Source organism: Martes martes, assembly GCF_963455335.1.
Source record: "Martes martes genome assembly, chromosome: 6".
Lineage (NCBI taxonomy): Eukaryota > Metazoa > Chordata > Mammalia > Carnivora > Mustelidae > Martes > Martes martes.
Genome location: NC_137893.1, coordinates 89567333 through 89589382, shown reverse-complemented (window position 1 = coordinate 89589382; position 22050 = coordinate 89567333). Strand labels below are relative to the sequence as shown.

Below are 22050 nucleotides of genomic sequence, written 5' to 3'. Positions count from 1 at the left end.
TCAGGTGACACCTTACACCAGCGGCCCCTCCCCCCAAAGATCATAACTAAGGTAAAAAGCTCACCTCCAGGGCTGGGTTGCATTGAACCCAACCTCAAGGAGACTTGGGCCCTGCTGAGGTTACTTGAGGTACACCTTCTCCCACTACCTGATGCTCTGTGGCCACAGACACCCCAGGCAGAGTGCAGCACCAAGGACTCAGTAGCAAAGACCAGAACTTGGCTAGGATTTGGAATGCTAAAGAATGGGGAGAAGAATTGCACAAGGAAAACCATTAATAGACAAATTAGGCAGTATCAGTAAAATAGTTTTAATTTTAAAATAGTCATTGATGTGAAAACTTCCCAAAGCTGGGAGTAACAGTCTAGAGCCAAGGTTGGGAGGGGGCCAGGCCTCACCCACAGCCCAGCTTGAGGCCCCCAAATCCCTCCCTCTCCTCCCTCCCAGAGAGAGGATGGACACAGCTGAGGCAAGCCCTGAGTGAGTCCTCTCCCTCATCCCCCAAGGACCCCTTGAAGGCAACAGCTTGTACAGAGGACTTGAGAGGAAAGCAGGCAGAAAACAGAAATTAGAAGTTAATAATCCAAATGACATTCCCCTCCCACCCTCGGAAAACAAACAAAACCATTTGTGGGTGCGAAACAGGGATGGGAGATGAACACTGATGTAACAGACCTGTCAGCACCCCAGAACAGCCCAGTTTGGGCTGGCCGGAAGAAAGGTCTAGAGCCCCAGCTGCCTGTTACCTTTGGGAAGTACATACTCTATGAAGAAAAGGGAAAGGTACGAGGCAAGCTGGGGCCAGTCATAGTCAATGCAGCTAAAAAGCCCGGTGTGCTCTCCCCCACTCCCCCTCCCCTGCACAGGGAGCAGAGTGGTGCTGGCCTGGGGGAGGGCTCTGGGGCAGGGTTGGGGGGCTCCCATGGTCCCAGTGTAGCCATGGTAGGAAAGCAAGCTGGCACCCTAGTTGAGCAGGTTGCCCTGCTCCTGGGCCTGGGTCAGGCTGTCCTTGCGGTGCAGGTGGTGCACCCCCATCCTCTTGGGGCTGCGCTGGGGGCGGCTGGAGTTGGGGAGTGCCCAGGCCCGGCCCTCAGTGTGGGAAGTGACCGGTCCCTCCTCCGTGCCACCACCACTGGGCAGCAGACTCTGGCGTTCTTCCTCAGGGCTGATGGGCAGGTTCAGCTCTTCCTCCTCCTCCCTGGAAGGGCCAGGGTCAGCTTCCGTGGGCAGCAAAAGCCCACTCTCACTGGGTGGAGAAGGTGCCGGAACCTCCTCATCTCTGTCGGTGGGACTAAGAGCAAAATGGTGCTGCAGGTCAAGGAGCGCATCGCGTCCAAAGGCTGTGCGCTGGGCCACAGCGGCTGGGGGTGGTGTGCGGTCTACAAATGCCCGCTGCCAGCTGGCAAGCAGGTCCTCCTCAGAGCTGGCAGAGCTGGCTGGGACACTGAGTACTGGGGGAAGAGGGCTGGGCTCATGGTGGGGTGAGGCCTGGGCCGAGGCAGGGCTGCTGGGCACTGGGCTGGGGCGGGCCCGCTCACCGCCCTCCTCCACCAGGCTCAAGGAAATGGCCTGGCGCGTAGCGTAAGTGCAGTTGGGCAGGGGGCTGTTGCGGGGGATTCGCACCTTATCCTCGGAGAACTCTATGACCTTTCGGCCAGGATAGAGCGGGTGTGGTGGAGATGGGGTGGGATAGGGACTCAGCTTCTCAAAGGCTGGCAAGGGCAACTCCTCCTCTGGGGAGGCCCCGGCAGTGCCCAGAGAGTGGCATTCTCCATTGGGTTGTGGGGTGGGGCTGCCACGGGCTGGGGGACTGGCAGGTTCACCCAGGCCACCCCCACTCATGTCCACATGCACAAAGACATCCTCAGCCAAGGGGCGCCCGGCACTGCCTGATTGCACCGAATTGAGCAGTAGAGACTCTGGCTTCTCTAACACTCGGGCGATGACCGACGTGGGGACTACAGCCCCTGGTGCCAGGCTAGGGGCGGGGCCCAGGCTGGCAGCTTCTTGACCACTGTGCAGATGTTTCCGGACCATGTCCTGTAGCTCACAGGGCAGCTGGGGTAAAAGAGCAGAAAAAGGAAAGAGACACATGAATACTCCCAACTTCTGAGCAGAAGTAATGGCTACCGCACTGGTCTCACACCAGGCTGGCGCACAGCTTCGCTTCACAGACAAACCGACGCTCCGCAGGGGCGAACGACCTGAAGAGTCAGAGGAGCACACCCAGCAGCTGATTCCAGAGCACTAAAGCCCATGAGCCTCCCCCATCTCAACAGAGGCTTCTTCCCAAACCAGATGGAAGTCTGAGGCACCTGCTCTGGCCGGCGGCCTCAGGAACGCCTCTACTCCTTCTATAGACCCTGTGAGCCTTGGGCCTAAGGCTCTAGAGTCGAGAGTTCGCCTGCTGTGGTAACACGGTCAGTTCAGCCAAATCCCCTCGATATTCTTAGGATCAATAGCCACCCCCACCTTGGGCATGGGCTCCCAAAAGGGGGCACCTCTCTCCCTGTGTCTGTTCCAGAAATCCCAGCCAGGCTAGCCCCTGCGCTAGCGATGGTCCCCTGACAGCACATGGAATACCAATCAGTGGCAGAGCTGACTGACTCAAGGGGAGACATGCAGGCGAGGGACAGGCAAAGCAGAAAGGAGGAGAGAAGGCCGGTGGCCTGTGGTATCAAACCCCAAGGGAGAGGAGTCCCGGGGGCGGGGCTCGCGGCGGCGGGGACGTTCTGCTCACATCGGCGAACTTGTGGTTGCGGAAGTGGGACTTGTTGCACTTGAGGAGCTGCACAGCCAGGTTGCAGTCCAGCCGGTACCGTTCCTGCAGATACAGGCAGGGGTCACCGGCCAGCCCCGCGCCACGCAGTGTGGCCACTCTGGGGCCAACCCAGCCGCAGGCGGGGAGGGTCCTCCAGCGCACATACATTGAGCTCCTCCAGTTTGTTGATGGTGTTCTTGGCGTCCAGCAGCTTATTGGTCAGCTCCACGATCTCCCAGTCCAGCGTCTTCCTATCCATCTCAGCCTTCTTGATCTGAGGCACAAAACCCATGTGAAACTCACCCCTCCACCCCAGCTAGCCTCCCTCCCCTCCGCCTCCCCCCAGCCCAGAGACACAGGAAGCCACAGGTGCTGGGGCAGCCAAGGCGGACGGAATAGACAGACGATGGACAGACAGAAGACCAGCCACCTCTCCTGTTCTCCGGGCTGGCTGTGGGGCGGGGGCTTTCTGAATATGACCTGCTACCACCAGGCCCAAGGACAGAGACCATACAAGAGTTGCACCTCGAGGGGCTCTACAAAGCAGGTCAGGCAGCTGGACTTGAGAAGGAGTAAGTGTACAAACCCAGGAGCCGAAGCCTACATGTGGAGCACTTTCCAGGCTAGGCTAGGAAGAGGGAGGAGGGGTGGGGCGGGGTGGCAGCCGGGGCGCCTGTGAGATTATCTAGTTGAGCCAGGAGGGAGCAGCGGCCTCAGCAGCAGCCCTCTGATCTTCAGTTCAGGGGCTGGAGTGCCCCCCCCACCCCAAATGGCTTGGGCTTGTTGCCACCACAGCCAAGAAGCCGTGAGTGTTCAGCGGTGACATCAGTCAGGACCTCTGCCAGCACCAAGCGCCGGCCCGCAGCTGTCACCCCAGGAGGGAGGCACTGTACCGAGCGGGCCTCACGTAAGGAGGAGGAAAGCAGTGGGCAGAGATCAACGGCCGGGGCCCCAGCAACCCCAGGTCTCAGCTGAGGAGGAGGCCAGGGCAAGGGAGAAAACACACAAACTCAGACGCAACTGCAAAGATCCAGCTGTGGCTAAGAGAGGCCTGACGGGAGAGGGCGGCAGCGGCGGCGGCGGCGCGAGGGGAAGCCGGGAGAGAAGAGAAACAGTGTGAGCACTAAGACAGTCCTGACTCGCACAGCACACTGCGGTCCCCTGCCCGCCCTGTCCCACCCCCTCCCCAAGCCCCAGGGCACAGTGGCACTCCATGGGCAAGTCCCAGCCCCCTGCTTTGCCGTGAGCACAGTGCCAGCCGAAGTGCCCCCATGCCCCTCCGCCACCCGATAGATTACCAGCGTGTGCAGCTTGTCCTCCAACTCCTGGTTGGTCCTCTGAGAAGCCGTGTAGCTGTTCTGAAGCCTGTAGAGGAACACAAGGCAGACCCCTGGGTCGAGATCTGCTCTTCAGGTCCTCCTCAACCCCTCCCTGATATGGGATGTGGGGCACGTCATTCTCCTCCCAGAGCTTCGGTTTCCCCAAAAGAATCAGATGATCTCTGAGGCCTCTTCTGGCTAACCTCCCATGGATGGGGTGGGGTAGGGGGATATGTGTGCATGGGCGCCTGGCCCTTCACTTCCACACCTGCGGAACTTGTCCTTAAACTTGTCTAGCTCCTCACGGCTCTGGCCCAGCTCCAGCTCCAAGCAGTCCTGCCCAATCTCCAGCTCGCGCTCCAGGGCCTCAGTGCGTCTGGTGGCCGAGGCCAGGCGCCGACGGAGCTCCTCATTCTCCTGCTGCAAGAGCCTGGCAGGGTGAGGGGTCAAAGGCAGAGGGGAATCAGCATTAAGACAGGCCAGTCCTGGAGCCCCAGGCTGGGCTCAAGAAGCTTGAAGGAGTAGGGATGACACGAGCATAGGCAAAAGTGGGGGCAAGGGACTCCCTGAGGAGTCTTGAGTCTGGGGCAGCATATTCCATAGGCTTGCTAGCCCTGAGAACACAGCCTGGTTGGGGGCAGTGAGGTGGGGAGGGGGGCGGTGGGGAGTAGAGGGCATGGTAGAATCCACCCCCCACCTGTGAAGAAGAATGGGAAGGCAGAACTGGTGTGGGGTAAGACTTCCCAGTCTGTCTCTGGTTACAGCCTAAGCCAGTCGGCCACCAAGCCCTCCAGCTCCGGTTTCCCCATTGCACAATCAGGCTGCTCCATTATTAATCTCCTGGAAATCCAGCCTAGCACTGCCTCCTCTCCAAAGGGCTGATGTGGCTGACAGAAAGGACTGTAGGGAGGCAGCTGGCACAGGAGGACCAGGAGCTGGGGAAGGGCTCTTTGACAAGAGCAGGCCCCTCTGAGCACCTACCTCCTTGGTTCCAGGTTCTCTTGGAGCCCATGGGACAAAAACTCTTTTCAGAAGGAAATATCCACATCAGGCCTCCTCCCAGAATCCCTAAATACCCCACCTAACCTTCACTTCTCCCTAATCCAATGAAAAGCCCGGTAGTACCAACAGCCTTGCCTGGAGCTAAGAAGGAAGTGCTGAGGCAAGGCAGGCTCTTGGGCAGCAGATACTCACTTCATCCTCTCCGCATCAGTCAGGGGTTCCTGGGCACAAAAAAATGGAAGCTTGAGGCTCAGCCCTAGACCACTGGCCCACCCTGCTTGCCCACCCTCCAAAAAGCCCTGGAAAGGGCCACGTCTAAAGCCCAAGCAAGCTCACCGAAGTGGGCCCTGGAGAGATGGAGGCAATCCAGTAACGCCTAGGCAAGCCTGGATCACCCTTTCTCACGCCAACCAGGAGGTTCGAGAACCTCTTCCAACATTCACCCTTACCCACACCACTTCCAAACCCTCTTGTAATTCTAGAGCAAGTTGTAAATGAGTCCTGGTACCCATGCTACTTCTCCCAGGGATAAACAGAGCCTCCCAGCTATTCCCTGGGCTCGTAGTGGGCCCCACAGGCATGGCAGAGACCTTCCAGAGAAGTGAAGAAGTCAAGCAAGCTACAGTAGGGTTCTGAGCTCTGATAAAGCCCACTTGACCCCTGGAGGGAAGATGGGGCAGGATCAGGTCCTTTCAGGTCCTCAGAAGGAACCAGAACATGGATGAAGGAGAGCCTCTGGGCTAGTCCTGACTGAGAGCAGTGATGTGTCTTCTCCTTGTCCTGCTTGGAACCTCCTGCCCAATCTTCCCCAAGCCCCCATTCTGGTCATAGCCCAAGAGCCAGAGCTCAGCCAGCCACAGAGCAGGGAAACATCAAGAGGCCCGCTCCAAATGGAGGTGACGGCTTCAGAATGCCGATCACAGGCCGGAAAAGAGGTGGGTGGTCTGGACCATGGGCTCTGGAGCCAATGACACCTACATTTGATCCCATTCTACCACACTCTGCTTATACTAACCTTGCTAAGCCTCAGTGTCCTCATCTACAAAACCAAGGGAAGGCCCACAGGATGGCACCTATCACAGTATCTGGCCTTCTTACTGAATGTTCTCTGAACTGAGAGCAGGCAAGTCCCAGCATTCCCACCCTGAATTGGACTACAGCAGGCCATGGTACGCCTGATGCTCCGTGGGATCGGAGATCTCGGAGCTCTGCAAACATGCACTATGTGTGGCAACAGGGTGGGGACAAGCAGCCGGGCAAACTGACTGCAAAACACATTTCCTCCTGAGAGGAAACCAAATGAGGGAGGAGAGCCCATTTGGAGACTGTTTCACAGTGGCCTGAAGAAGTCCCCCTGAGAACCTAACACAGCTCCTGGCAGGAAGTGTGTCTTTCACAAGTGTTAGCCAGACCAGGCAAAGATGGAGGAAGGGCCGGACTTCTGGGGATAGCAAAGAACAGCTGGTCTGGTGGGAAGAAGCCAGAGCACCACTTCCACCTCCTCCAGAGTCCCAGCCTCCAGCGTGAGGACCCCTCCGTCTGGTGGGCCGCCTCTTGCCAGAAGAACAATACTGCCTGAGAGCATTTCTGTTGAGCCACAAAGACTCTGGGGTTCCCTGACAAGGAGTCATGTGCTCACAGCTGTCCTGTGAGCATGCACTGCCCCTACCAGCAGTGCTGCAGTTAGGAGCCCCCTGGCATGACACAGCAGCACAACCCCCATGCCCCCGCTCAGGGGCCCAGAAGTCCTCTCAGGCGGGAGATGTCAGTCAGGCACCCAGCCTCAGGGGCCCGCATCTACCAGCCAGGGTAGGAGTAGGCATCTCCTGACCTCCTGCTCCAGCTGGGATCCTGGACCGTCCAGCCGCAACTCCCGGTGCTCAGGGGGTGCCTTGCGGTACGGTTTCTTAGCAGGGGCCGCACTGGTCATTCTTGGATGTGAGGGCTTCTCAACCTGCTGTGGGGAAGCCAGGAAGGAGGAGGCTCAGAGACATGGGCAAGAGGCCTCTGGCCAAGGACTGTAAATGGAACATATGTAGGAGCCACCTGGCACACAGACAGGCCTGGGCCATTGCTGGGGACATCAGAAACCTGGACTCTGGTGGATCAGTGCCCACAGGTCAGGGGAGTGCTGGAGGGGACACGGCCCAATGCAACCAGACTAGGGAGGCAGAAGGCAGGGCCCATGGCCTGGGCACCAGGAAGAGAGGCTGTGGCTTAGTAGTGAAACAAGGTATCTAAGAGCAGCCCACTGCTCCCCTCCGTGACCTTACAAAAAGGCCTTAGAGAGAAAACCCATTCCCTCTGCATCAGTTTCATCTACCCTACACTGGGGATGAGGAGAGCACCAAATTTACAGACCTGTTGTGAAGATTACATAAGCCACTAACCAGTTACCTGGCACTTAGGAAACGTTCCACACGTGTGAGCTCAGAAAAACCCCAAAAAAACAAAAAAACAAATTCCCCCACCCCGCCAAGTATCCAGAAAGTAAGGGTTTGAAGATGCTCCCCCAAACCAGGCTCCTCGGAGTGGGGGGGCATCTCCAAGCTTGAGAGTCCTGGAGGCCAAGACTCTCTGGCCTCCACCACTCTCTTTTCACCAGCCCCCCACCACGAGGGGCCACCTGCCTGCCCCTTGGCCTGCCAGCCTCGCCGGAAGGGGGCCAAGGCGGGGTGCAGGCCTCCCAGGGACATACCGTCTGACTGTCGGCAGCTCTCTCTGTTCTGCTGTCCCGGAGTTAGCCCTCGGCTCTCTGCATCCCACGGCCCCTCCACTTCCTCTAGCCAACAGCTCCTGAAACTAGAGAAGGGAAGAAAGTGGAAACCAGGTGTCAGCCACGGGTCTGTTGGTGCCCCCAGCCGGCCTACCCAGTCCAGGCCCGGGAAGGCCCCTAGGGAGAGCCAGGCAGAAAAGCCATGGCCCAGGGGATCTGGAGAAAGCAATGGAGGCGGGAGAGGACCAGAGGCACGGGGCTCCTTTCTCCATGAGAGCACAGTCACAGCTCTAGATACACATGTGCGTCTTGTATGTGCTCGTGGTCTCAGCTCACCACGTGCCTGATTCTGGAATAGGTCTGGTCCTGTCCTATCCCTATCCTACCTCACATCTGTCCTGTTCATCTCCCAGGTCTCTCGGAGTCTGGAAATTAAGAGATTTGGGGAACACGGCTTGCAGAAAAGAACACCAGGAAAAAGCCTAGTAGAGACCCACAAGATGCTGGGAAAAGTTCCTGGCCATGTTTCCAGGAGCCCAAATCCTACTTCTGTGTGTAAAAGTTGTAAACAGACTTTGCAACAAGGAAGGGTAGGCCCAGGAGAGAAAAATCTGAAAAAGCAGCAGTTAGAGCAATGACTGTGCAATCTCAGTAAGGGTGACTATGGCTCACCTCCGTCACTCGCCCCCTCCCAGATCCCTGGCCATGTGTGAATGGCTGTCACAACGGCCCTCTTCCACTGGTCCCTCTTCCACACAGAGGTGGCTGGACTGAGTGACCGGTGAGGTACCCACAGGTTCTGGTGCGCTGAGCTCTGCCCGCACCTGTAATGAGCTGGGCCGCAGCACGGGGGCAGCAGCCACCACAGGGGCCCACGGAGGCAGTAACCTTAGGTGGCCTTCTGGGCATAAACAACCTTCTGCTGCCTTCCACCGCCTTCCGCCGACTCCCGCCGCCATCCTCCTAAATAGAGCTGGGGGCCTAGGGAAGCCTTGCGGGTTAAAGCATGTGTTCCTGCTGTCGGGACATGCCCCAGCCGCGACTCCTGTCACATTCCAACAGAGCCTGGGGCAGGAAGAACAGTGAGGGGGTAGGGAGGGTGGGGAAGCAGGAGTGGCCTCCCTCCTCTGTCTGGGCAGCCTGGTCTCTGGCTTGGGGTTCTAGGGGGAGCTGGGGTATGGCAGCCGGCACGAGCCGCCAACCTCCACCCCTTTGATGGGTAGGCGGACATGTCCCCACAGGGCACGGGCAGCGTGCTGTGTTGAGCTGACTCCCTGCGCAGGAATCCGGGCGGGCCCAAAAGGACAGCACATTCCTAGGGTGTGGGGGAGCAAACAAGTCACCCCCGCAGGTTCCCCGGGGCTACCCCTCCTGCGGGCCCTAGGGTGGGAGCTCCTATAGCCTGGGGGAAGGCCCAGAAAGTTCCAAGCCAGCCTGGATAGCTGGGTGCTAATACTCAGAGGGTGTAAGTGTGGGGTACCTGAGTTAGAAAGGGGGACAGCCAGAGACGCAGAGTAAGAGACACAGGGAGCCAAGAACCTCTGCAAAATCCAGGCGTGAGGGGGCTCAAGTTGGGCCTGCTCCCTTCCCCATCTGCTCCCCCAGCAGCTGAGTAGTCCCCTTCTCCCTGAAGGTCATGCTGCGGAACCCCTCGATTCTCAGCCTCTTTTCTTCCTTAGCCCTATTCTTGCTAATACCCACTCTGGCCTCTAGGCACCAGGACACTGAATGGGTGGCAGGCAGGCAGACCGGGAGCACACTGATGTGCTCAGGTACCTGGGGATACCAGCCGAAGGACAGTGGCCTTCACTCCATGTCCTGGGGCCCTAGTTCTACCTGTCACACATCCTGGTCATCTTGATGTCAAGTCTCCACTTCCTGGCCTCACACCATATACTCCCAGGGCTTTCCGCGCCAGATAACCTGGCTTGCTGAGGTACAGTGTGGAAGTGGCTGGCAGGGAGATGGGAGGAGTACTGCAAACGCGGACACTCTGGGATGAATGGAGCCAGCAATGGCAGGCAGTTATCTATCCTGGCCAGAGCATACTCTTTCCATACACACCAGAGCCACGAGGAGGGGAGCCACTCCCAACTGGGGAAGCATAAGGCAAGGCCCACTAGGGAGACAGTCTGTGAGGGAGCCTGCAGTGTCCCTGACACAAGCCCATGAAGGGAGTCTGTCTCACTCTCTCACTCCCTGCCCCATGTCAATAAATACCAGTATGTGCTGGGGCCCTAGTTCCAACTCCTGAGATGTGCTAAGTGCCCCCAGATCCAGCCCATGGTGGGGGGGGGGGTGTTAGAGTGGGGAGCCAATTCCAGCACTGAACAGGAATGTGATGGGCCTCACAGGCCACTGTCCTTGACTGGAAGCACAGCAGGGCAGGACAGACCCTGGAGGGAGCCATGCCAGGGGTACTGGAGAACAAAGCGAGAAGCAGCTGGACACCAGGCCCACAGCCAGAAGATAAAAGGTGAGCTGCAAGACAGCAGAGCAGTCCCATCGGCAAGACCCAGCTACCAGCTGTGGCCTCCACTGGCCATGTCTCCTTTATCCAAAGATTCCCATGTTGCCTTGGCATGTTTCAGTCCAATCCCCTGTCAAGAAGAGGAAGTCTCCAGGGAAAGCAGCTGAGTAACTCAGAACGGGATACAGGCCAGGATAAGCAAGCAAGCGGCCTCTGGGGTCCCGGCCTCCGTCTGCTGAGCTGGCTCCAGGACATCTCCAAGAAAATGGTCTTTTGGAAGGTCTAGAAATTGACCAAGAAGAAGCCCACTCCCACCCCTCACCCCACACAACCTGAGCTTCAAGGAACTGGGGGCAGAGGACTCAGGATGTGGGGATACCAGATCGCAAAGCTAGGTTTGCACTACAAGAACAGCTGAGGCCTAGGTGACCCAGTCTGGTCTGGGGCCCTGAAGGCACTGCTGAGGGAGACACCCAGAGCAGCCTCCAGAAGGGAAAGTGGCTCTTCTCGAGGACCCCGCCCCCAAGCCTCACCTCCCCAGTCCTCCTCGGCATAGCATTCATTCTTCACTCACTCAAACTCTGCTCAGAGGAGATGAGGGCCCTGCTGGGGCGGAGAGGGGGGTGAGAGCTTCCTAATTGCCATGTTGCAATCTGCCAGTCAGTGCAGGCCGCCTGTTGCCGCCTGCCCTATATTAAATACCTTCTCCCTGATTACAGCCCAAGGGGCACGATTAGCCGCCTCCAGAGAACAAAGTCTACTTTCATTAGAAATGGGACTCAGCACGCACAGCAGACCTGCACTGTGAACCCACTGCACAGCTGAGCAGAGTGTAGTCAGAGGCAGATATAAGGAAAAATGTGTGCCGGACATGGGGCAGTAGCCTTTAATCAAAGGACAAAAAATTTGCCAAGCATCCCTCTTTACCCAGGAGACAGGACTCACACCTGCTCCTTTTTGTAGTTAAGTGCCCGGATGTGACCTGGGGCTGCCACCACAGTCAGCAGTCACCACTGCTAGAGATGGAGCAGGATAAGGAGAGGAAACCTTCAGAATCCAGATTTTCTCCAAACCATATCCTCACTCCCACTCTCTGCAAATACCCACAGTAGGTGACAGCAAGAAGGTTTAAGCCCAAGAGCCCAGGGCACCCTCTCACTTCCTTCTGCCATCTTTTCTGTAGGTCTGCCCAAGGCAAAGCCAAAAGTACAGGAGAGGAGGGGAGGTCTAAGTATCCAGCTCTCCCCCTGCAGAAGGAGATGGGAGTGAAACCAAAATGGGTGTGGCTCTGTGGCTTTTGACACTTTAGTCTGCCCCATGGAGGTCTCCAGGTGCTCAAGTCCCACACCAGGACCTCATTCCACCTTCCCCGGTTCTCCTGCCTTGCCCTAGAGAGCCCGGCTGCCTCCCCTGCTCCCCACATCACCCACACTCTGTAAAAAATTATGGCCCCAACAGCTTATCTGGGCTCAGGCCATTCTCAAACCTACGACAATGCCTTTCTACTCATAGGTGTCACCGACTCAAGCAAGCGAGAGACCATCAGGGAAGGGCCACACATCACCACAAAAATCACTACAGCTCTTCATAATTCACTTGAAGAAAGTCAAACAGAATCACTCATTTAGCAATTGCTATTGCTTTGAGAATGAAAGGAAATCAGCCCTTTCCCAGAACACTCCATTTGTGTTTTATGCTGCCTTAATTCCCCTGTGGAACCCAGCATGATACAAGTAACAAAAATAAACACAGGCCCTTCCTAAAGCTGCTCATCAATGGCTAAAACATGAATGTCTGATCACACAGGGCCTAGTGCCTCCTCCTCTGTGGGAACTGCCTTCAGCTGTAAGCCCTGGATAGCGTCTCTGAACTCCACAGGCCTGGAGGAAGTTGTGCCTTTGGGGGCAGGGCACACTCCTGCCATACAAGTCTGGCTGCCTCTCAAGCCTCTGAAATTCAGGGTCTGCATTTGACTGAGGCCAAAGAAACACGAACCACCACCCTGCCAGGGCCAGCCCTGTAGCCAGGCCACCCAGCAGAGGCCCTGGAGATTGCCTGCAAGGAGCAACCCCCCCCCACACACACACACAATTAATACAGCCCCTCTCTACCTCGAGTGTCAGTGACCCCTGCACGGCGAGCCCATCCCACCAAAGCTGGCTGGGTTCAGCCCTCCCCTTCATTGCCCCCCGGGTGCCCCTCCTGCTTGCTGCCAGCCCCCCGTTTCCGGCATGCAGCTGTTCCTGAGGTACATGAGCAAAGCCCTCAGCAATCCTGTGCGCGTGGCAGGCAAGCAGCCAGCAGAGCACGGGGTGGGGCCTGGGCAGGCTCTGCTCTGGGCCGATGACTAGGCTGGGAGATGCCAGTCTGTGCCCAGACCAGCCCTGCTGCCCCTCCAGCAGCCATGCCTGCCACCCCTCTAGGCAAGTACCATCTCACCCTCTTGGGACACGTTGCCTGCGGCCCTGACCTGGCCCCCTGCCTGCTCTAACTGGCACAGACCGACAGGTTTTTAAAAAGTGGGTGGGAATTATTCTGCCCCAGAGTAAGCCCGAGGACTCTTAATCCAGTGCTGGGGACCTTGGAGAGCTCACCTGGCTCCCACCTGAGCAAATACCTCAAGTCTATCCAGCTGGCCTCTCAGTCAAGCAACACCTGACAGGAACAAAGGGCCTGAAGACAATTATTGCTGATGATCCAAGCAACGTCCCCTAAATAAAGGCAGGGCCCAAAAGTCCCCATGCCCCCGCCTAAGGGGCCCAAAATTCGCCATGCCCCCGCCTAAGGCAAGGTAAGGGGTAGCCCTAAGCCAGCTCTCCGCTGTAGGTCCCTCTTGTTTTCCTGGCCAGACACCAGGTACCCCCCACCCCCCAGCTGGCTCCTCCCGACTCAGGGTCCCTACACACCAGGCAGCCCCTACACCCTCGCACATTTACGCATTCCCACCCCATACGCGCAGGAAGCTCCCTGCTTCTCCTTCCTGGCCCAAGGGAAAGAGAGCCCACCCAGAGGGCCTCCAGGTCCCAAGCTGCCCCATACCACACAGACTCCAGAGGCTGGAGCCAGACAGGCTGTCTAAGGAGTTACCTGTGCAGAACACCAGGGAGTCCGAGCAATCCACCTTCCTGCTATCCCCAGAGCCCCCTTCTCCTTTCCAACCCTGGAAGGAGCAGGGAATCTGGCAGGAGCTTCTCTATAGCAGGCTCTTCACCAGCCTCTCAGTTTGAAGCCAAGGCCTCTCCCAGGCCCACTGTGGAATCCAAAGCCAGGTCCCCTTTGCTCTGGTGGAGGTGCCCTTCCAGCTCTTCCTGGTTAAAGTCCACCTGAAGCTCCACAGAGGGAAGGCAGTGGGGGGCCAAAGTCCACCCATTCCACCTACTCAAGCAACGGGTGCCACGAGCTCTATCTCAGGTGACTACCTAGTTCTGGACTCAAGCTTTCAGCTTCACTCTCTGCCCAGGGAGTTTCCCACAGCCAGGCCACAGTTTTCGTCACCCCCCCCCCAAACCTTAAGGAGAACCTTGCAGTTGATCCTAAATGATTATCCTGGGTGAGAATAATGGGGACACCATTCAATCCTCCCCACTTGACAAAGGGAAGCAACTATCTAGCTAAGAAGAAAACTTCCCTCCCATTCTGGCTCCATCTGTCTCCAAGCTGTGAAACAGAGCATGGTAACTGCGAGATGTTCTCAAACTCCATAATGCTTAAAGTGGACTGAAGAGAAACATCCCCCCCTCACCACCACAGCAAGGAGACTGGGAAGGTGGAGGGACAGCAGTAAGGACAAGAGAGCAGAGAAGGCATAAGGTAAGGGGAAGAGGCAGCCAGGCTGGCTGGGGGAGGGGGAGGGGTGACTGAGGCACTGCTTGATGGTACCCCCCAGGGCAGGCTAGCTGGCCCAGGTTAGACTCACAGGGTTAGTGTCTTCTCCCCCACCAGCCAGCTCTCCTGGTTAGCACGGTTAGCGACAGACTCATGGCAGACGCCCTCCAGGCACTCCATATAAACAGACAGCTTGGTTGAGAGCAGCCCAACTCCGGAGCTGCAAAGAGAGAGCAGAAGGAATGCCAAGCTGCAAGATGCCTGAGGGTACACGCTGCGCTCTTCTGACAGGGCAAGCTCCTCCAGACTTACCACTAGACCCTCGGGGGCCTTCTCCCATCCAAAAATCATGCCAGGTGGAAGCGCAGCATGCCCCCTGCCAGCCAGTGAGTCCAGCTGGCTGACCCCACGTGACAGGGCTCTCTGGTCGGTCAAGCCGAGGAGAGGAGAGCTGTGATGGAAGGGGGCACTGCTGCTAGGGGGCAGCTTCCCAGTCCCGCCTTCTCCCTGGACATGGTTGCCAGGCTGCACCATAGCTCCGAAAGCGGGAAGGGGTTAGCTGGGAAGGGGCTATCGTAACAAAGCCAGCCACGGCTGCCGCTGCCACCCATTCCAGGCCTGTGTCAGCAGAGCCCACCCTGCCACCTCCCGCGGGCTCCGAGGCAAGGGGCTGGGAGAGGACTGGAGCAGGGATCAGAGACTGCAACAAGAAGCGCATGGAAGGCACCACACAATGGGGCAGTGTGTGACCTGGCCCAAAGCTGGGCCAGCTGAGGGGCAGGCCAGGGGATGGCGCTTCCCAGGGAGCTGGCCCCAGAGGAGTCCAGAGAGCAAGGATAAAGGCCATGCTGCAGCCAGGCTCCTCACACTTCCGGCAGCGACCATTCCACCCGCTCAGAACGAGCAGTGCCCAGAGACTCTAGTGTTCCCATCACAGCAAGCCCAGGGAAAAGGAGAAAATCTCTCCAGAAGCCTCCAGAACCACCCTAGCGAAGTAACCTGCTCTGGCTTAGAGATCACAAGACAAATGGAGCCGTAGTAGCAAGGTCCCAGAAAACCCACAAAATGGACCCCTGGAGCGGCAGGAGAGGAGAGCACAGCAAATGCAGCAGCAAATACTGAGCAAATACTGCTTGTGCTCACAGAGGAGGGCCTCATGTTGGCAAGGAAAAAACAGAAGGATTCCCCTTCTGTCTGGAAAGTCCTGTGGATGACATGACTCAGGGTAGAGGGAAAACAGCGACCACCTGACACCACATAGGGGCCTGGCCCTTCTCCCAAGCCTAGGTTAATCATTCCCAATTGCCTACTCCCAGGGCTCCCTGTAATGCTGACAACAGCCGCAGAGCCCAAAAGGCCAAGGCCTGACCCCAGAGAGGGAGATAACCACCAAGGAGAGAACATCTCTTCCTATAGGCTCTGACCTCTTCCCTAGACTGCTAAGAATGCATGCCCATTGACAGGCTCCCTTCAGAATCCTCACTAACAAATAAAACAGAAAAACACCAGCTGGGTCTGGTTTGCTTTCAAAACACAGAGCAGCAAGTAACCTAGGTAATCCAAGGTTTCAGAAAGCAGGGACTGTCTCTGTGTTAAAACTAAGGTTGAGAAATCAGGTAAGTTTACTCTCTTTCTGGCCTCAGAGCACAGAAGCGCGGAGGAAAGAAATGCACGTGAGGCGGAAGCGATGGTGCCCACACCACGTTTAGAACCATCCCAATTCCCACTCAGGGCACTCCTGCCGGGTGACCTCATTGCAGCATAAAAAACCACCCCTCAGAAACAACCAGCATGCCTGCTGTGGCAAGAACCTCTAGTAAAGACTCTCCATCCCTCCCAAGAAGCCAGCCCCCAAGGAAGCCCCTTAGCTGGGAAGGAGGCTCCAACAGGGGCTACTTGACCCCAGGGAAAGTGTTAGATGAGCAGAGCAAGTTGAAGAACAGCATGTACTACTACTGAGTCGTGTTTATTTTACAAGAGATACATGAGGAGGAATGTCTAGAAGCACATGAAAATGATTAGAAGGAAACAGGATAGTTCCCTGTCTTTGGGAAAGGGGTTTAGACAGGGGCAGTGGGGGAAGAAAGGGAGGGTCTTTTTACTTTTCCTTTTGCATATGTTTCTGTATGGCAGGTATTTTATGCAAGGACCCATATTATGCTTATGATGAAAACAGAATTCCTGGACAAACGGGACAAAAGCCCTCCATCCGCGCTGTGCTTTACCATCCCGGAAGTGCTTTCCCTTCCACTGTATGTCCTTTGATCCTTGTAGCCTAGTGAGACCCACAGAACAGGTGGCGTTCTCCCATTCTGAAGGGACAGAGAAGACAAGTGATTTGCCCAAGACCACAGACAGAACTGGCGTAGAAGCCTCCTGTAGGGAGCAACAGGAAAGTCCTGACGATTCTGCCCTGATGTAAAGCCCTCTGAGGCTTCTGAGACTGAAATCCCCCCGGGCTTACCTGGGAAGGTGCAGAGGCCTGTTTAGTACCCCAAATGATAAACCCAGCATTCTATCCTACTGTTAGCTGAAAGAAGCACACGGTGAAGCCAGCACAGTCTAGACTGACTTCCTGGCCCCTGCCCTCAGGGAGAATGCCCCCCCCCCACAGTTCACCGGGAAAGCATAGAGCTCTTCACAAATGGAAGGCCATGTCCTTCCCAGCTTCTAAAGGTCACCTCGCAGATAGCTGGCACTTACGAGACAGTAACTAACAAAGAAGAGGTCCCACTCTCACACTCATGGCCAGTCCAGGAAGACTCAGCCCCTCTGAAGCCTAAACGTACACAGCACAACCCGGTCCTGCTGCCTCACCCAATCTCCTCTCCAACTGGATGAACATACGAAGCATCTTACCAGCCCTGCCAAGACGCCACCGGCAAAGATATGCCACATTGCAACATGCACTCCCACACTGAGGGACAAGGGGCAGAGCCCAGGGAAAACGCCATCATGTCACTCTCAGCTACTGGTCTCGTCCTTTTGATTCATGTAGGCATTAACAAGGTTGTAGCAGGCCCTGGCTGTGAGCAGAAGCACACCCAGACAATGAGCACTACGGCCAGGAAAGCAAGGAGGTTATGGAGCAATCAGAGGAACTTAATGAGTAACAAAGAGGATGCCAGCAGCCAGACTTGTTAAAAGATGGTGACTGGCAAGAAAATACACTGGTGTGAGCTTCACCTCTGCTTTTAACCTCTTCTGCTGGCTTAGGGATGTGTTACTAGAACATATGAAGGCTAAAGAGGGAAACCGCTGAGCCAAGTACCTGGAAGATCACTGAACCGCATTAGCTCCACAATAATTAGTAATGCTAACTGCTAATCCTATCACCTTTTGTTTATGCAGGACCTTGTTTCCTAAGAGTTCAAAGGAGAGATCCTATCTGCTTTCCTTTCAAGAAGGACCGGTCTGGGTCACACAGTAACTGGGAATTGCTCAGCACCTACCATGGAGGGCCTCTAAGAAACTTCCAGAGATAAAAGATCTTGCCCCAAGTTGGGAGGAAGGGGAGACAGGTTAATAGCCACTTGCATTACAGTTTGGTACATGCTTTGAGAGCCCAGAGGAGAGGCGGCTGGCTGGGGGGAGGGGTTCAAGGACCAGACAAGAAGGCTGCCCTCTGAAAAACTCAAACATATCTTCCTCATCTGGACTATAAACTCAAACTGGAACACCAGCTGGCATTATATAATTAAGAAGTCTAGACTTCTGGAAACACATTCCTTGGGTGTTTGTTGGGAACTGGTGCCCTAAGAACCACCCTCATCAATTACACTAAAAACAAAAAGGCAAAGAAGGGACAGTGAACTCCCAGATACCAGCCCTATTTCTGGGGAGTAGCTGTGTTAGGCCTGGTTCTGCAACACAAGATCATGAAAGCCCTAAGAAAACTAGGGCCAAGAAGTCTGGCTTCCTGAATGCCTAGATGTGTTCTATCAGCTTCATCCAACAGTTTTCAATCCATAAAACACCAGGGAACATGAATCCTCAAACACCCTACCCAGTCATCCATAGCCTGAACTACATTACAAATCTACCACCTACCCACCCCCATCTCTATCCACCAAGGTCACCACCATCCTCACATAAAGGGGATCCATCAGAGGAGTCATTACAATACAAAAGATGGGGCGAAACATCAACTATTTTGCACTGATGATGTCCCTAGCCTCAGCCTTTATATTGCTTTGCTATAGAGACTCCCAATTTTACTTCCACCTCAAAAATGCTCCTGGCAGAAATCAAAAGTGTTATTCTAGCTTGAATAAAACAAAGCCTTTTCTTATCCATTGTGTTTTCCACAATGGAATTCATTTACTAAACAAATATTAACTGAGTATCCTTCGTATGACAGGCGCCATGCTACACGCCATGAATTCATCATCTCTAATGCTCGATACTCCTACAAAAAAGATAACGTGACCCTATTACTTAAGCCAGTTGTCCAAAGTTACACTGCTGGCTTAAGTCGCAGAATCAAGATTTCAACCAGGTCAGCCTCGCTCCAAAATCAGACTCTATCACACGGCTCACCTCACTCCCAACTCCCCACCCCCTCACCCTCATCCCATGATCAGGAAGGGTCTCTCCTCTACAGAGGGTCAGCTAAATGAAAGAGGCCAACAAGTAAACAGAGAAATCACCATACAATATGGTAAATGCCAAAACCACAATGTGCTATGGGTGCCAAGAGGAGGAAAGGAAAGCGGGGAAGACTTCTCACAGGAGGTGACAGACCAGTGGGGTCCTAGGAGACGAGCACGAGCAGAGTTTCAGAGAAGGGGGCAACCACGGAGAGTAAAATGCACAAGCGAAGAAGAAAGTAAATGGATGGCCACAGCATGTTCAGGAGCAGTGGGAAATTCGGGAGCAATGAAGCACAGGGCAGATGAAGTGGGTGACTGCAACTCAGACTAGAGGGTTGAGCTGGGGCCAGTCTGTAAACAACCTTTCTGCACGCTGAGCTAGAGTGTGGACTGTGTCCTCAACAAGGGAGAAACCATGGCATTTTTATGGGAAGAGACAGTGTTTTTCATTGGAAGACATTTCTCACAACAGCTTGCGAGACAGACTGGAGAGGGGGAGAGACTGCCCACCACGTTTCATGCATTCTATATACCCCACCGCATCACAAAGTGCCGATTCAGTGCCTTGCACGATCCCAAAAGGTAGAATACAATAATGACTAAGACATGGTCCCTGTTGTCAGGGCACTAACAGTCTTGGGACAGTCAGACAAGTAAACAAACAACTACAATGCAGCCTAAGCGTTAACACAGAGGCACAAAGGAAAGGCACAAAAGGAGTAGGGAATCCCAATTAAGGGACATTTAAACCAAGACCTAAAGGACAAATGTGGGGGGTTCCTGGCTGGCTCAGTTGGTAGAGTGTGTGACTCTTCATCTTGGGATTGTAGTTCAAGCCCCATGTTGGGTGTAGAGATTACTTAAAGATAGAGTCTTTACAATCAATCAATCAATCAATCAATAAAGGACAAAGAGGTAGGTTAGGATGGAGGGGGCAGCGCATTCCAAACAGCAGGGCCAGCAAAGCGCAAAGGCCCAGAAGCTAGACAGGATAAGTTCACAGAGCTGCTAATCCACAGGGCGCCTCGGTGGCTCAGTTGGTTGGGCAGCCGCTTTTGGCTGGTTGGGCAGCCGCTTTTGGCTCAGGTCATGATCCGGTGGTCCTGGGTTGGAGCCTAACGTCGGGCTCCCTGCTCAGCGGGGGAGTCTGCTTCTCCCTTTCCCTAAGACCCTCCCCTCACTTGTGCTCTCTCACTCACTCTTTCTCTTTCAAATAAATAAATAAAATCTAAAAAAAAAAAAAAGAAAGAAAGAAAAAGAAAAAGAAGAGGCTGAATCCCGGTGAGAAACGAAGGCCGGGTTTATCCAGAGGTCCCTGACACTACTCAGAATATGGTGGTGAGGAAAAGGTGAAGGGATTAGATGCAAAGAATACTCTCAAATAAGGGGTGTTAAGAGAAGAAATGGACTTTGAGAACGACAAAACCAGAACAGTAAAGGCAGAGAACTAACTCCAAATCCATCAGCCTTCACCCTGCAGCTCAAGCATTTGCTAAAAAGAAACCTGAATTCAGTAAGTCTGATGACTTCTACCAAAACACAAAGGTATACTTCACGGAGATTACACGTTTCAGCACGCTGACTGCAGCACAAATCAAGATAAAGTATGTTATCCTGACACAGGAGGCTCCTCGGTTAATGGTGGAGGGGAAAAGACACTGATAGATACTAACTTTCAAAATTTCATGTGCCACAACAAGTAGAAAAAGGTCATTCAAGGGGTGGGTGGGAATTCCCAGAAAAAGCCCTAAATCCTGAGCCCCCCACTCCCCTGAAATCTGCTCAGACATCAGGCGCGTGCCTACTCTGATGGCAAAGTAGAGTCATTTACTAAAGAAAAAGATGGGCCCTGTGGGCATGTTAAATAGACAGGACGTGACTCAGAAGCAGGGGAAGAGTGATCCTTAAGTGCAGGGCAAGGAAAGCCCGTCAATCAAACCTCGGGCACACCTCTGCCCCAATCAAACCTCGGGCACACCTCTGCCCCAAGGCTGCACGTGGGATTCCTGGCTGGCTAAAGACAAAGAGACTGGCCAGCAAGCACTTGCAGAGCTCCAAGCCAGGACCATTCTTGACCACAGGAGCTGTCTTCCACTTTCCCCTCAGGCTGGGGGGCTGACACTGGTTAAAACGCCACCTGTTTCGTTTTTTGTGTGTAGTTTGCTACCCGCTCTTTTTAAAACAAAGATGGCATCCAGATTGTCTATGAATTTAACCCCATGGCTACTTCAGCTGCTCCTGTCAGTAATCAAAGTCAGAAATGAGCCTTTTATTTATGTCTTCATTAATACATCCCCCCCTTTAAGGTATGCTAAGAGTGGATTCTCGTTGTCAGCCTGCTCACCCAACCCAGGTCCAAGGTTTTCTAAAGGGCAATCACCAGGCTGAATCGTGGAGAGTCCAGACTTGGCTAAGAGGGCAGTGGGCTCCCTCCCACAGTCCCTGTACCAGTTTTTATATCTGAGAAGGAGAGAGCTATGATGAAGAGCTCAGGTCCTAAAACATATTTTAAATAAATCAAAAAAGTTTACTACAATCTAACCATTATGACAAACAAATAAGAGATATAAATTGCCACTAGTCATATTTAGTAAAGAGTTAATTTCATACCAAATCCAAAAAAAAAAAAAAAAAAAGGATGCTCAATTGCTGAAGCCAGATGGTCTGGGTTCAAATCTTCAGCTCTGCCCCTTACGAGCTGGGTGACCTTGAGCAAATTAACCACCCTGTCCTCTATTTACTCATCTGTAAAATGGAGACAATGGAAGTGTTTGCTTCGTAGGGTTGTTACAAAATTAAATTAGGTAATACATTTAAGGCACTTACAACAGTGCCAGACACACAGAAGATGCTCATTGAGCACTGCTCTTGTTATAGCTCAACTGCAACGGCAACTCTAAAACCTCACAACTTCAAAAAGGAAATCATGGGCATTTTAACATCACTTTAAATAGTTTAATGAAGATGTTTTCACTACATGCAAAATCTACACTATTCAAAACCTGTGCCGCATCTCTCTAACATCAAGACAGAAGCTCAAACCAGTACAGGGCCGCCAGAGAGAGACACCTAGTACAACGATGAAGTCAGTGCTGAGATCTGACCAGCACAATAACAACAAATACATATGGAGTGTCAGTCACTGTTCTAAACACATTTATTTAACCCTCACGACAACCTTACCATAAGGTTATGGTACAATTTCTAAAGGTCACAGAGCTACAAATGGCAAAGCCAGAATTTGTACAAGGAATTCTGGCTCCTGAGTCATTAACTTCTAGGTGTGCTCCCCACACTCTCCTGGCTGATCACAACTCTAAGGGGGGAGTCCACAAACTGTCTTCAGAAAGAGAAAACTCCCAACC

The 22050-nt window shown here is 54.4% G+C and overlaps 1 protein-coding gene across 11 annotated transcripts in view; it reads right to left on the bottom strand.

Annotated features, from left to right (window-relative positions):
• Positions 1-287: 287 nt before the first annotated feature.
• Positions 288-22050, bottom strand: part of TJAP1 (tight junction associated protein 1) — a 23500-nt gene continuing 1737 nt past the window's right edge. For 3 of the 11 annotated variants that reach the window (XM_080806255.1, XM_080806247.1, XM_080806256.1), the window contains 8 exons: positions 7781-7884; positions 6914-7039; positions 5275-5303; positions 4349-4510; positions 4060-4126; positions 2928-3035; positions 2741-2824; positions 288-2058 (listed from right to left, as the gene is read on the bottom strand). In XM_080806255.1, the coding sequence (XP_080662381.1) occupies positions 964-2058; positions 2741-2824; positions 2928-3035; positions 4060-4126; positions 4349-4510; positions 5275-5303; positions 6914-7012 (1644 nt within the window). In that variant the 5' untranslated portion in view covers positions 7013-7039; positions 7781-7884 and the 3' untranslated portion in view covers positions 288-963. Of the gene's footprint in view, positions 2059-2740; positions 2825-2927; positions 3036-3782; positions 3813-4059; positions 4127-4348; positions 4511-5274; positions 5304-6913; positions 7040-7780; positions 7885-13355; positions 13804-14184; positions 14314-14405; positions 14545-22050 lie in introns of those variants that run through there. The other 8 variants (XM_080806249.1, XM_080806250.1, XM_080806251.1 and 5 more) reach the window with 8 other exon arrangements.